This window comes from Sus scrofa, chromosome 15, assembly GCF_000003025.6.
Source record: "Sus scrofa isolate TJ Tabasco breed Duroc chromosome 15, Sscrofa11.1, whole genome shotgun sequence".
NCBI classification, from domain to species: domain Eukaryota; kingdom Metazoa; phylum Chordata; class Mammalia; order Artiodactyla; family Suidae; genus Sus; species Sus scrofa.
In genome coordinates this window covers 65,108,140-65,124,561 of record NC_010457.5, presented here as the reverse complement: position 1 = coordinate 65,124,561, position 16,422 = coordinate 65,108,140, and the positions used below count along the sequence as shown (strand labels likewise).

At 39.5% G+C, this 16,422-nt stretch overlaps 2 protein-coding genes across 4 annotated transcripts in view; one reads left to right on the top strand and one right to left on the bottom strand.

Moving 5' to 3' along the window:
- Positions 1-16,422, top strand: part of CCDC148 (coiled-coil domain containing 148) — a 362,700-nt gene that overhangs the window by 306,510 nt on the left and 39,768 nt on the right. The window lies entirely within an intron of this gene.
- The window catches only part of UPP2 (uridine phosphorylase 2), a 43,088-nt gene that overhangs the window by 7,178 nt on the left and 19,488 nt on the right, over positions 1-16,422 (bottom strand). For both annotated transcript variants that reach the window (XM_021076463.1, XM_021076462.1), the window contains exons 5-6: positions 15,336-15,545; positions 6,755-6,901 (exon numbers count right to left, since the gene is read on the bottom strand). In XM_021076463.1, the coding sequence (XP_020932122.1) occupies positions 6,755-6,901; positions 15,336-15,545 (357 nt within the window). The remainder of the gene's footprint in view (positions 1-6,754; positions 6,902-15,335; positions 15,546-16,422) is intronic.

The window sequence follows — 16,422 nt, the reverse complement described above, 5'->3', positions numbered from 1 at the left end:
GTATCTATCAAAAGAAATAACACTGAATTCTTCCTTTACCTTAAAGAAAAACCACTGAGAGTGCTGCCAACAACCAAAGACAAAGAGGAAGATTTAAGCGAAACTAATCTTAGGTAAATATTAGGTTCCATACATTGCCATGCAAACAAGCGCCTGTCAAAAGGCAGCCAGCACTGTCTTTTAAAGATGGATAAAAACTAAAAGTACTTATCACAAGTTCACAGTGCAAAAGGATTACCATCTTTAATCGGAATGTTAGGGGGTTAATTAAAGTAGATTTTGCTTTCAGAGAGGGACGGATGTATGCATATTATAAAACCATAGATGAATGCATTTATGCAGTATTGTTCAGGGGGGTTAACCTTGTGCGGAAGGTTCCGCTCTTCACTGTGAAATAATTTCATGAAGGCCACTGTTTCCCTTCACCCAAATCCTTGTCAAAGGAACAATGGATTCCCACTATTCCTTTTCAGGAATGAGATAAGAGGGTGTCTATGGCCCCATTTCAAGCAGTTTGTCCATTTATCAAGTATTAGGAGACCCAAGGGCTATAAATATAGCAGAAGTATTGTATGAACCTTACAGCAAAGGGTGGCTTAACTTTAAGGCTTTGCCTCTTCCTGTGTAGACAGTTATGAGGCACTCTAAAGTCCTTTACACAATCCAAGCCATAAATGAAGCTGGGCAATGAAGGAACAAGTTGAATTTGCTATAGTCATTTTCCATGGTCAGTATGGGTTGAGTAGTCATTCTATTCATTCATTTGTTCATTCATTTAGCAATTATTCATTGAATGTCCATTTGGCAGATATTATTCTAAGTGCTAGACATATAGCAAGAAAATGATAAGCAAGGTCCCTGTGCTCATGCTACTTCTATTACAAGGAAGAGAGATGCTAGATATATACCTTCATGCATTAATGCATGTATAGGTTAATATATAAAGAAACCAGAAATATAGTCTGATATGGTGGTAAATGTGATGCAGAGAGATGAAGTAGAATGAGTGAGTGAGTTTAGTCTAGGTGGTCATGCAAAACTTCTCTGATAAAGTGAGATTTATGGTGAGATCTGATAAGACCTCCTTGTCCTAAGACCTCCTTGTCCTAGGTGAACACAGAAAGATCTGTTTCTGCACCAGTCCAAGCTCAATGAGTGAGTCCTCTGAGTTGGGACAATGAGTCTCTAGAAGACCCTTGTTTGAATAAAAAGTGGTTATTTATAAGCTGAAACCATTAGCCATCATCACCTTAGTATGAAGTCAGATTGGTTATCCAGTCATCTGGAAGTATTAAAGGGACATAAAAGGCCATTAGAGAAGGCTGTCTGGGAGACTGGGTGGAGGGGGCCATTACTGACAGTGGAAGTGGGATGAAGGGGGAGAGGGAATAGGCTTGGGAGCCCTGAACCTTTGGTGTCAGGTGAAACATTTTCCAGTGTTGCCTACCATTGGTATATAACCTCCCTAATGTCCTCTATGTTAAAACAGCTGCTTGTGAAAGCTCTCTCAGCCCTTCCCCAAAGCAAGCTTTTCTAGCTCATAGGGTTTTTCCAAGCTTCACTGCTATCAGGGAAGTCTGTAATGAAAGCGGGGATAAGGATGGGAATATGGCAGCATCATATGCATGGGATTTTCATCTGTGTCCTTGGTGGTTGATCTTCCTGTACCAGGAATTCACCTTTGAAAACAGTGGTGTCTGAGGGAGAGAGTTCCTGTCACCATAAAGATATTTGGACAGAAATACTCCCAAGAACTATAGAATTACAGAATTACAGAGACAACCTTTGGTGTAAATGCTGGTAGCCCAGAAGGGGTCTGCTCCACAAAAATGCTGCATCCTTGGGCCTGAAAGAGCTATTAGCAGGCTGAAATCAGCTACCAACAGCTTCAGCATCAGCAGAAAAAGGAAGATGCAGCAGGGAGCAGGAATGACAGCAAGCTAGAGAGAAGAGAGTCCAGGAGGATATCTGCAGGTGGCAGAGAGAGCAAGGTCACCAGGATGTGCAGCAAGGACAAAAAAATTCCTCAGACAGAGAAACTTCTCTGAGGTTTCAGCAATATCCTCAAAAACAGAAGGACTTGAGTCCGGGGTTCAAAAGCCTAGAACTTTCTCTAGCTGCCTCTTAAAAAAGAACTAATAGTCAGCACCAAACTTACATCTGGGCAGCAGTTTGTGGTTGGCATTTTGTGTTTAACTAAACTGGTTACCAAATTCTGCTCCATTTGCCTGTCAGGTGGAGCCATGACTGTGACCACTTGCTATTTCCATGAGAAAGAAATGTGAGGAGACATTTCCTGGAGCAGAAATATCAGAATCCAGGTGCTCCTCCAGGACATATGCTGGTTGGGCTGCTGCTCAGGCAAGGGCAAGCTGCCCCCAACTGGGCTCCTACTCTCACTAAGTTGTGGAGGCAAACACAGATGTTTTTGTTTCTCTGGAACAAACGAGTGTTAATGATGACCCTCCAAAGAGGACCAGGGTGCACTTGCATCCTACACCCATATATTATAATAATTTGCATATAAATGCATTCTGAGAGATGAGAGAAGTTAAGAATAGGGTTTCAACAAATAATCTCTTCTTTGACTGGTGACTTCTTTCTAAAACGTGTTTTTAGCAATGTCACCATATATATTTTGTTTATGGTTTTATGTGTTTAAATTGATTGACAATAAGGACAAATATTGGAATTAAAACTCCACTTGTGATCAAATAGGCATATTTATGCTGTAATTATTTACTTCTTTTTTGAAGTTTTCCTCTTTGGTATCAGGACACTAAACTCTCCAGCTGTATTGCCAAGTGCTCTGGCCACTCCTCCTTGGTTTCTGATGGGTCTCCTTCACCAAGCCTAACTTTTTTATCTGTTTCTTTACCCATTCACTTTGTCACCTCATTCATTGCATGACTTTCAATGCCATCTATATGCTATCAACTTACAGTTTTACTTTCCCAGTCCAAACATCTCACCTAAACTCCAGATTCATAAATCCACCTGCTTACTTGGCTTCCATTTGATGTCTACTACTCCCAAATCCTCACCCAGTTTTCTTTATCCCATTGTGATAACTCCATCCTTCCTGGAAGTCATTCTTAACTATTGTCTTTCTCCCCTAGTTCTCATCAAAGTGTCAACAAATTTTATTGGATTCGCCATCAAAATGTCTCTAGAGTATGACTGTTCTCACTTCCTCCATTGCTATTGCACTGGTTTAATCATCTCTCCTGAGACTACTCCATCAGCTCTCCTGCTTCTCTCTCTGCTTCTGCCCTTGACTCCAGTAGACTCTTCCCAGATCAGCAGTTAGTGTGCTCCTGTTCAAACAGGCATCAGACCTGGTCACTTCTTTATTCAGAGCCTTCCCATGACTTCACATTTTGCTCTGGGTGGAAGTCCCAGTTCTCATAGGTACCAGACAGTCCACACTCCCTCCATCTCCTACCATCTCTGCTGCTATCAATCCCTTCCAGCTACTCTGGTCTCCTTGTCTCTCCAGCATACTCCATGTGCTCTGGCCTATTGGCCTTAGATTGCATTTCTGATTGCATTTCCCAGACTGCTTTTGCCAGGTACCCATGTGGCATTTTCCTAAATGGCACTTTCTACTGACCATTTTTTGGCTTTTTTTTTTTTTTTTTTTTTTTTTAGGGCTGTACCTGTGCCATATGGAAGTTCCCAGGCTAGGAGTCGAATTGGAACTATAGCCACTAGCCTACGTCATAGCCACAGCAATGCCAGATCTGAGCAGCGTCTGCTATCTATACCACAGCTCATGGCAATGTCAGATCCTTAACCCACTGAGCAAGGCCAAGGATAGAACCTGCGTCCTCATGGATGCTAGTCACATTCATTTCCACTGAGCCACGACAGGAACTCGGACCATGCTATTTTAATTTATAGTTTTCCTCCCTACCTTGGTTGTCCCCATGCCCTTTCCTTCCCATATTTTCCACCATCACACTCCTCCGCATATAACATGTTACTCTGTTGCTATAGATTACTCTTTGTTGTTGTTGTTTATCTCCTCTCTGGACTCCACAGGGGCAGGGACTCTGTTGTCCAATGCTGTATCCATAGTGTCTGCGCACTTGGGCCACTAGTTGATACACAGAAGGAAGTCTTACTTTAAGAAGGTAATGATTGAGACAAATCTTATCAGCCAAAGATCTTATTTAAAAACCAGGCTTCAGGAGTTCCTGCTGTGGTATACAGGTTAAGGATCCACCATTGTTTCTGCACAGGGGTTAAGGATCCAGTGTTGCTGCAGCTGAGGTGTGGGTCACAGTTGTGACTCAGATTCAATCCCTGGCCCTGAACTTCCATATGTCACAGGTATAGCCAAAAAAAATTTTTTTTAATTAAAATTTAAACAAAAGCCAGGCTTCTTAGTATTATGCCATGCACTCAGTATGCACACTATAAAACACATTTGAATAGATGACATATTTTATGGACTTTATCCTTAAAAATAGATAGTTGCTGTGTGAAATGCAAAGCCGAATTTTTAAAAAAGTTGCTCCAACATTTTCTTGGATATCAGTATTAATATTTGGGGACTACTTCCCACTCAAAAATACTATTTTAGATGGTACTATTTTGCTTTATATTTGAGGCTTTCATAGTCAATTTTTTTTTCTTTTTATGACTATACCCATGGCAAATGGTAGTTCCCAGTCCAGGGACTGAATCTGAGCCACAGCTGCAACCCAAACTGCTGCAGGTGGATTCTTAACCTTCTGCGCCATGGTGAGAACTCCTATAGCCAATTTAATTAACTTTGCAGCTTTACCTCTTCCATCATCAATAAAATTTAAAATAAAATTTAAAAATTTTAATCTAGAGGACAACTATGAAAATAATTTAAAATCACAAAAGAATAGTTACATTGACTAGTCCTTGGAAAAGCTATGTTTTACTCTAATAGATTTTCTGGGTGCTGATCAGGTTAGTTATTGGAATAATTTCACCAAAAATAAAACCGCATGTTGCAACCGTGTTTGGTTTCTTAATACCATTCTCCACCCAGAGAGCCAGAGCTTCTTGGAGAAATGGCTGATCCCAGGCCTAAGGCAAGGAAAGTGCAAGTTGTAACTCAGAATGCTGTTGTGCCTTAAAGCAAGAAAAGTCTAAGGGCTAGAGGATTATGTAAAAAAGGACAAAAGAGTGCACTAGAAGGGGCTCTTCCTGGCCAAATTTGGGATATTTTAAGTATCAAAAAGAATAATGACAGAAACCACTTACAACATACTGCTTTGAACAAAATCCACAAAACAGTAAGTACTCTCTGCCACCAAAAAGAAAAGGAAAGAGAGAAAAGGAGAGGAAGAAGGAGGAGTGTGAGAAAGAAACGTTCATCTTGAAGAATGTCAGCTAATAAATGTAGAAGGAATGATGGAATTAGAAAATCATTTTGCAGGCCATGATAAAAATCACTGGGAAACGACCATTGGGTTATAGGATATTCATTCACAAGGCACTAAATTATCATCCGAGAGGTTACTTTCTATTTACAAAGAGAAAACTTTAATTTTCCAATGGAAAGAGGAGTTACCCTTTGAACCAAGGAATCCAACCCAAAATTACTAATTGTGGGATATTGTTACATTACCTTGCCCTGATGTGGTACCATGAAAGTTTACGTTACTATGAAGTATTCTTGCCACATGGCTGAATCTAATGAAGTCATTAGACTTTGCTTCTGCTTTACAGAAAACATTCAATATAAATGCACAAGTGAAACCCTCCAAAGGTGCATACAAATCTAGAACACGGACATTCTGGAAGATAACAGCCTATACTCTTCAAAAAATCCTCTCTCCCTAGGGAAATAATAAAAGGAGAGTAGGGAGACAATTCTAGATGTAGAAATATAGAGATACAATAACCGATTGTATTAATAACCAATATCTAATGACCTTACAGTCTATGAAGTTAATTCAGTATTAGATAAGAAAAAAATCTTTAAAGATATTTTTAGGAAAGTTAGAAAATTTAAATATGGAATGGATGTTAAGTGATGTTATGAAATGATTTTTACTTTTCTTAGCTTTTTTTGGTTTGATAATTGTATTGTGGTCATCAAGAGAACATCCTTATTCTTAGGAAATAACGCTGAGGCACAGGAGTTAAGTGGTATGATATTTGTAATTCCTTACAGTAATTCAGGAGAAAAAAAACACATAAGTGTATGTGTATATACATCCACACACAGACATGTGTATATATTTACAGAGTATGAACAAATGTGGCAAAATATTAAAAACTGTTGAATCTTGGTAAATGGTACACATTTATTATACTATTTTCTTCAATTTTTCTGTATCATTTTTTTCAAAGTAAAAAGGAAAAGCAAAAATACATGGAAATTAACTTTAAAATAAATAAATAAATAAAAACACATTACTCCACTGATGTTGTGTCCTTTGATGGACAATTTTAAGAATACTTTATTTGTGTCCTCTCTTGATAAGTTCAATTGTAGCAGAAAACAGCCACTACCAGTATGAAGAAAGCAGAATTTGCTGTCAAGTCTTGACTACAAGGTGATCTAGGATAACTCACTCTTGAACCTTGAGGTTTTGTTTCCTCATGCACATAATAGGAATAATATCCTGCCCACTCACAAGATATTATGAGATAATCATGCATTCAACCCAAAGTAATATAAAGATGGTTTCCCTTTTCTTCTGAAGCATGAAAAAAATGTCATGAAAGAGGAAAATTTGACCCTTGGCACTCATGAATGTCTTACCTTTTAGACCACAAAGTCTACACATGGCTGCAAACACTGTACATTCCATTTCAATATTCCTGATGCCGGCGTTATATGCTCTCTTCAAGTAATCTAGCCCTTTTTCTCTGGAAAATGAGCACAGTGCTCCATCTAGTCGACCCTGGCCTAAAAAAGAACAGAGAATGTTTTTGACTTGATGTCCAGTGCTCTCTCTTTAGCTGACGCAAACTCCTGCATCCCAGGCAGGATAAATCTGGGCATCTACATCATCCAATTAGAGGACCTGGAGCTAAGCTTTGCCCAGCTCAACGGTCTTATACTGAGAGAAGTCTCCACGATACTGAGCACCCAGCTCTGGGGCAAGTAACCATCCTTCCTTCTTAGGGCTGCAGTGGCCACACTGTGCCCAGGGACAGCAGGACCTAGGAGGTTGCTGAGAGATCTGCCCTTTGAGGACAATCTCAGGTTGCTCCTATGACTGGCAGATGGCCCAGGAACAGGTGCTAAGGAAGAAAACAAGGCTGCAAGCCCCAGGATGACTCTCAGCTACTTTATGATCAGGATGGTGGTTTGGACACTGCAGCCCCATCTGCCTGGTGAACCTGGTGACCATATGCTGATGATCAATTTGTCCACCTTATTCCTGCCCCTACACCTTTTGGGCTTCATCTCACCCTCTTATGATCACCTTTTCCCTTCTAGGCTGCTCTCATTGTTCATTTATCATTAATTCCTCCTGTACCAACTAGTGGGGCGAGAAGGAGGGGGAGAAAAGCCCAATGCTGTTGCTCCTCCTCCACTGCACATGTGTGGGAACAGACTTCACTGCAGCCCATCCCCAAGGGCGGCCCAGTTGAGGCATGGAGGCCAGTAGACTGTCACCATCCATTACTGCACAATCATCTTTTTGCCTCCTTTCCTCTCCTTTCTTCCCTTTCTTCTATATTTCATTTACTTCCAGCCTGGCTGTGTGTTCTTCTCATTCCCTCCTTCTTAGGGCTACCTGGCAACACATCTGCTGGCATGGTATTTAAGCTTATTCAGACTCAGATGTCCCAGAAGCCAAATAGGTACTGTAAACAAGGTCTCTGGTCATAAGGGAGCAGCCTCACATCATCTTCAGTGAATGTAGCCCCAGATGTGGATCGGGGTTTGCCAGAACTGCCATGCATAAATTATTTTATATTTTAATGTTATGTTTTGTCAAGAGGCCCCAAATCTGAATTTTCCTGTGAAATTTCCAAAAATTATAAATGTTGGCAAAATATTTCACATTTTAAACAGTAAACATGTAGTTTAATGAACATATTCAAACACAGCTATACTATAAGATTTCTAGAATGCCCTCTAAGGAATGATACCAACCCTGGTTAGATTCTTTCTTTCTTGTAGAATGAGCAGGGTCTGTCCTGTCCCTTGCCCCTTGTAGCAAGATCTGGTACTTGTCAGTCACCTTTAGTTTTTTCCTAAACTTGATTTGGGGCTGAGGGGTAAAATAACTGCTCTGATCCCTTTGGGATTTCCTCCCCCTAGAGTTTCTTATCCCTTTGGGATTTCCTCCTCCCACTCCAGAGTATTTCCTCATTTCCTGATTCCCACTCTTTCCTGGGCACAAGATCCCTTTTGAGGTACAGGCAAGTGTACCTCAAAATGGCAAAAGCATAGAATCAGCATGTTCCCCTTCTACCAGAGTCACCAATTTAAAATAAAGGCATAACAGGGGAGACAGGATTAAGATGGTGGAATAGAAGGATTGGAGCTCAACTTCTCTCCTAAAAACAACAAAATTCATAATGAAATACTGAGTAATCTTCAACCAAATGGACCAGAAACTTTCAAAAAGATATCCTACTCCAGAGACAAAGAGGAGACCACATCAAGAGGCAGTAGAGGTGATTATGCAATATAAGCAACCCCATACCACCTGGGTAGGAGGCCCCACAGACTGGAAACTAACTGGTTCACAGAGACTCACCTACAGGAGTGAGAGTTCTGAGCCCCACATCAAACTCCCACGTGTGGGGATCTGGCAGTAGGAGAAAGAGCCCTCTAAGCACCTGGCATTGAGGGCCAGTGGGGCTTGTGCACAGGAGCTCCACAGGGCTGGGGAAAACAGAGACCCCAATCTTAAAAGGCACACACAGACTTTCATGTGCACTGGGTCCCAGGGCAAAGCAAAGTCTCCATAGGAATCTGGATCAAACCTGACTGCAGTTCTTGGAGGACATCTTGGGAAAACAGGGGTGAATATGGCTTGTTGTGGGGGGAGGACATTGGAAGCAAAGCTCTTGGGAATATTCAGCAGCATGCCTTTCTCTGGAGGTGGCCATTTTGGGAAAATCTAGACCCACCCATCAGTACTGAGAAGCCCCAGGCCAAACAACAATCCAGGTGGGATCACAGCCCCACCCATCAGTAAACAGGCTACCTAAAGTCTCCCCCTGCCCAGGCACACAGCCACCTCTAATCCCATCCAGAGACTAAGCCCCACCCACCAGAGGGACAGGAATCAACTCCACCTACCAGGGAGCAGGCATCAATCCCTCCCATCAGGAAGCCTACAGCAAGCCCCATACCAACTTCAGCCACAAGGGGGGCAGACACCAGAAGTAAGCAAGGCTACAACTCTATTATCTGTAAAAAGATCACCACACCAAAAACCTATAAAAATGAAAAGACAGAGAACTATAACTCAGATGAAGGACAAAGAAAAAAAAAAACCAGAAAAACAGCTAAGTGATCAGGAGATTCTCAGCCTCCAGGAAAAAGACTTTAGACTGTTGATGCTGAAGATGATGCAAGACATTGGAAATAAACTGGAGGTAAAGATGGATAATTTACAGGAAACACTGAGCAAAGAGATCCAAGTTATAAAACTTAAACAAGAAGAGATGCAAAATACAATGACAAATAAAAAATTAACTGGAAGCAGCTAACAGCAGAATACAGGAGGCAGAAGAACGAATAAGCGAGGTGGAGGACAGATTAGTGGAAATTATGGATGCAGAGCAGAAAAGAGAAAAAAGATTGAAAACAAATGAAGAGAGTCTCAGAGAACTCTGGGACAATGTTAAATGCACCAACATCTGTATTATAGGGGTGCCAGAAGAAGAAGAGAGAGAGAATGGGACAGAAAAAATATTCCAAGAGATAATAGCTGAAAACTTCCCTAACATGGGAAAGGAACCACTCACTCAAATCCAGGAAGCACAACGAGTACCATATAAAATAAACCCAAGGAGGAATACACCGAGACACATATTAATCAAACTGACCAAAATTAAAGACAAAGAGAAAATCTTGAAAGCAGCTAGGGAAAAGAAACAAAGAACATACAAGGGAACCCCAATAAGATTATTGGCAGATTTTTCAGCAGAAACTGCAGGCCAGAAGGGAGTGGCATGATATACTTAATGTGATGAAAGGAAAAAACCTCCCACCAAGATTACTTTACCCAGCAAGGCTCTCATTCAGATTTGAAGGAGAAATCAAAACCTTCACAGATAAGCAAAAGCTGAGAGAATTCAGCAACACTAAACCAGCCTTACAACACATACTAAAGGAACTTCTCTAGGCAGAAAAGAAAAGGGCACAACCAGAAACAAAAATACCGCAAATGACAAGGCTCACCAGTAAAGGTATATATACAGTAAAGATACAAAATCATCCATACACAATTATGCCACCAAAATCAGAAACAGTGAGAAGAGGAGGGTAGAAATGCAGGACACTGGAGTTGCACTTTCAATTAAGACATGAACAACTTAAAACAGTCTCATATATATATGAGATTGTTTATATATATATATATATATATAGAGAGAGAGAGAGAGAGAGAGAGAGAGAGAGAGAGACTCATATCAAAACTTCAGAATAACTGCACACCAAAAATCTACAATTGATATTCAAACAAATAAGAAAAATCAACGCAAATACAACACTAAGGATATCCATCAAACCACAAGAGGAGATAACAAGAGATGAAGGGAAGAAAAAAGAGCAACAAAAACAAATTCAAAGCAATTCATGAAATGGCAATAAGAACATACATATCAATAATTACCTTAAATGTTAATGGACTAAACACCCCAACCAAAAGACATAGACTGGCTGAATGGATACAAAAACAAGACCCATATATATGCTCTCTTTAAGCGACCCACTTCACTTCTAGGGACACATATAAATTGAAAGTGAGAGGATGGAAAGAAATATTCCATGCAAACGGGAATCATGAAAAGGCTGGAGTAGCAATACTCATATCAGACAAAATAGACTTTAAAATGGAGAATATTTTAAGGGACAAGGAAGGTCAGTACCTAATGATCAATCCAAGAAGAGAATATAACAATTTTAAATACCTAAGCCCCCAACATAGGTTCACCACAATATGTAAGGCAGTTGCTAACAATCTTAAAAGGACAAATCAACAATAACACAATAATAGCGGGGGACTTTAACACCCCACTTACAGCGATGGACAGATCATCCAGACAGAAAATCAATAAGGAAACACATGTCCTAAATGAAGCATTAGACCAGATGGACTTAATAGATATTTATAGGACATTCCATCCAAAAGCAACAGAGTACACATTCTTCTCAAATGCACATGGATCATTCTCCATGGGCTACAAATCAAACCTCAGTAACTTTAAGAAAATTGAAATCATATCAAGCATCTTTCTGACCACAATGCTATATGACTGGAAATCAACAAGGAAAAAACTGCAAAAAACACAAACACATGGAGACTAAACAACATGCTACTAAACAACCAATGGATCACTGAAGACATCAAAAAGGAAATTAAAAAAATATCTAGAAGCAAATGACAACAAAGATACGACACTCCAAAACCTATGGGATGCAGCAAAAGCTGTTATAAGAGGAAAGTTTATAGCAATACAAGCCCACCTCAGGAAATAAGAAAAAGCTCAAATAAACAAGCTAACTTTACATCTAAAGCAGCTAGAGAGAGAGGAACAGACAATACCTAAAGTTAGTAGAAGGAAAGAAATAAGGATCAGAGCATAAATCAATGAAATAGAAAAGAAGAAAACCATAGAAAAGATCAATGAAATGAAAAGCTGGTTCTTTGAAAAGATCAACAAAATTGATAAACCCTTAGCCAGACTTATCAAGAAAAAAAGAGAGAGGACTCAAATCAGTAAAATTAGAAATGAAAATAAGTAACAACAGACATCACAGAAATACAAAGGATCATAAGGGACTACTACATGCAACTATATACCAGTAAAACAGAAAAATGAGAAGAAATGGACAAATTCTTAGAAAAGTACAATCTTCCAAGACTAAACCAAGATGAAATAGAAAAGATGAATGGACCCATCACAAGTACTGAAATTGAAACCGTGATTAAAAAACTTCCAACAAAAAAAGTCCAGGACCAGATGGCTTCATAGGAGAATTCCATCAAACATTTAGAGAAGAGCTAACACTCTCCTTCTGAAAATATTCCAAAAAATTGCAGAGGAAGGGACACTCCCAAACTCATTCTATGAGGCCACCATCACCCTGATAACAAAACCAGATGAAGATACCACAAAAAAAGAAAACTACAGGCCAATTTCACTGATGAACATCGAGGCAAAAATCCTCAACAAAATACTAGCAAACCGCATCCAACAATATCTTAAAAGGATTGTACATCATGATCAAGTGGGATTTATCCCAGGGATGCAAGGGTTATTCAATATCCATAAATCCATCATTGTGATACACCACATTAACAAACTGAAGAATAAAAACCACATTATCCTCTCAATAGATGCAGAAAAAGGCTTTGACAAAATCCAACACTCATTTCTGATAAAAACCCTTCAGAAAATGGGCTTAGAGGGAACTTACCTCAACATAATAAAGGCCATATATGACAAACCCACAGCAAACATCATTCTCAATGGTGAAAAGCTGAAAGAATTCCTGCTGAGATCAGGAACAAGACAAGGATGTCGGCTCTCGCCACTACTATTCAACATAGTTTTGGAAGTCCTAACCACAGCAATCAGAGAAGTAAAAGAGAAAAAAGGAACCTAAATTGGAAAGGAAGAAGTAAATCTATCACTATTTGCAAATGACATGATACTATACCTAGATAATCATAAAGACTACCAGAAAACTGTTAGAGCTCATCCATGAATTTGGCAAAGTCCAGGATACAAAATTAATACACAAAAATTGACTGTATTTCTATATATCAACAATGAAACATCAGAAAGAGAAATTAGGGAAGCAATCCCATTTACCATTGCATCCAAAAGAATAAAATACCAAGGAGTAAACCTACCTAAAGAGACAAAAGACCTGTACTCTGAAAACTATAAAACGCTGATGAAAGAAATCAAAGATGACACAAATAGATGGAAAGACATACCATGCTCTTGGACTGGAAAAGTCAATACTATCAAAATGACTCTACTACCCAAGGCAATCTACAGATTCAATGCAATCTCTATCAAATTACCCAGGACATTTTTCACAGAACTTGAACAAAATATTTTAAAGTGTGTTTGGAAGCACAAAAGACCCAGAATAGCCAAAGACATCCTGAAAAAGAAAAACGGAGCTGGAGGAATCAGGCTCCTGGACTTCAGACTATAGTACAAAGCAACAGTCATCAAAACCATATGGTACTGGCACAAAGACAGAAATATAGATCAGTGGCACAGAATAGAAAGCCCAGAATTAAACCCACACACCCAGAGCCAACTAATCTATGACAAAGGAGGCAAGAATATACAATGGAGAAAAGATAGCCTGTTCAATAAATGGTGATGGGAAAACTGGACAGCCACATGGAAAAGAATGAAATTAGAACACTTCCTAACACCACACACAAAAATAAACTCAAAATGGATTAAAGACCTACATACAAGACCAGACACTATAAAACTCTTAGAGGAAAACATAGGCCAAACACTCTCTGACATAAACAACAGCAACATCTTCTCAGATCCACCTCCTAGAGTAATGACAGTAAAAACAAAAATAAACAAATGGGACTTAATTAAACTTAAAAGTTTCTGCACGAAAAAGGCAACCCTAAACAAAATGAAGACAACCCACAAAATGGGAGAAAATATTTGCAAATGAATTGACTGATGAGATTAATCTCCAAAATTTATAAACACCTTCTGCATCTCAATACCAAAAAAAAAAAACAACCCCATCAAAAAATGGGCAGAAGATCTAAACAGGAAATTTTCCAAAGAAGACATACAGATGGCCAAAAAACACATGAAAAGATGTTCAACATCACTCATTATTAGAGAAATGGAAATCAAAACCAGTATGAGGTACCACCTTATACCAGGCAGAATGGCCATCATCCAAAAGTCTACAAACAGTAAGTGCTGCAGAGGGTGTAGAGAAAAAGGAACCCTATTACACTGTTGGTGGGAATGTAAATTGGTGCAACCACTGTGGAAAACAGTATGGAGTTTCCTCAGACAACTAAAAATAGAACTACCGGAGTTCCTATCATGGCTCAGTGGAAGTGAATGTGACTAGCAGCCATGAGGACACAGGTTCGATCCCTGGCCTTGCTCAGTGGGTCGGGGATCCAGCATTGCTGTGAGCTGTAGTGTAAGCCACAAATGCGGCTCAGATCCCGTGTTGCTGTGGTTGTGGTATAGGCTAGCAGCTCCAGCTCCAATTCGACCCCTAGACTGGGAACCTCCATATGCCACACAGTGCGGCCCTAAAAAAAAAAAAAGCCAAAAGCCAAATAAAATAAAAATATATTAAATAAATAAATAAATAAATAAAACTACCATTTGATCCAGCAATCCCACTCCTGGGCATCTATCCAGAGAAAACCATGACTTGAAAAGACACATGTACTCCGATGTTCATTGCAGCACAATAGCCAAGACATGGAAACAACCTAAATGTCCATCAACAGAGGAGTGGATCAAGAAGATGTGGTACATATACAGAATGGAATATTAGCCATTAAAAGGAATGAAATACTGGCATTTTTAGCAACATGGATGGATCTAGAAATTATCATGCTAAGTGAGGTCAATCAGACAATGGGAACCAACATCAAATCCTATCACTGACCTGTGGAATCTGAAAAAAGGACACAATGAACTTCTTTATAGAACAGATACTGACTCACAACTTTGAAAAGCTTATGATCTCCAAAGGAGAGAGTTCGGGGGGTGGGATGGGGTGGGGGGATGCACTGGCGTTGTGGGATGGAAATCCTATAAAATTGGATTGTGATGATCATTGTACAACTAAATATATAATAAATTCATTGAGTAATTTTAAAAAATAAAATGAAGGCATAACAAGGATAAGATTATGCTGACATCACTAATTGTGAGTATACAGTTGGTTCTTGGCAGGTTAGACCCATTCTCCAAATAAATTCAATACTTGGGTGTCTCTGGTGCTTATTGTGTCCTGACATTCCTATGCTTTAGCAAGTTGAAATGTCAGTTTCAGTTCCTTTTTTAGTCCCCAACTATTAATTCTCTAAAGGAGAGCTTATAATTTAAATTATGGGTTTGAAAAACAAAGAGTTGCTGCCAGTTTTCTGCTGCTTTCACAGTTTATAAATTCTCACCTTCATAAAAATCATGGGTACACATCGTATGTCCAATGAGAGTTGGGAAGTCAGGAATTTCTTTGCTACAGTTGAGTAGTTCCTCAGCCAGTTCTTTGTCAAGTTCTGTACTTCGGGTGATGGTATCGTCCAAGATGACCTGTTCAAACTGGGGCTTAAAGAAGGAGTCTACGGCTTTATCTGTTATTACAACAGACCCTGGTGCAATCCCTACAATGTGAGAATAAATAAGTGATTACAGAAGAATGTCACTTCGAGTTTACTTGTGTTTTCTAGAGTTTGCTTCTGATACATAGTATGTAATCTCTTCTGCCAGCATTAATGAATGCTAGTTGCTAATAATTCTCCCCATTTTCATCTTTTAAATTATTTTCTCTTCCAAATGCAATTAAATAATAACATTTAGAAGGGGCATTTTTACATTTGCTGTCTTTCCAGATTCATATTGACAATGTGATGTGGTTTAGATTTCAAGAAATACATGACTCTTGGACATGCAAATTAGTATTGGCCTTCGGGCTCAGATTTGAATAAATTAGGTCAGGAATAAACTAGATGAGCCTGCTAGCAAGTAGCTTTCATAAAGTGATGTGACTGCTTGATATTTAATCTTCTCTGAAACTCCGTGATTACTATAATTTCTTTGCATCTCTGTTCTCTCTTCCTTCTGACCCCTGTCACTTCCACTCCCTCCCCCATACCCCTCCCTGATGTAAATGAGGCCTCTTGACTGACCTTCCATCACTACAAAGTCTGGCTTGCTCCTGCGATACAAGTCTCAGGGACCTTATAAATCATTTTCTGCCGACTGTTACTCTCCTGGCCTGGCATGTTCTCTCATCCTCCCCCACCAACTTTCATCAGACTAACCCCAACTCATTCTTCAGGTACCAGCTTAAGTCACTTACTTTAAAAGATCTGAATATATAGAGGGAGAAAAAATTAAGAGGCAACACAGATAGATTCCATTCAATTTCCCAGGCCCAGCTTTTGACCTAGTGTTTGACCCATTCTGGAGCCTGGATGAAGGGATATATATTGATAGGACACTAGACTCTCTTTGTCTGAACAGTCTTCACACTTTTTG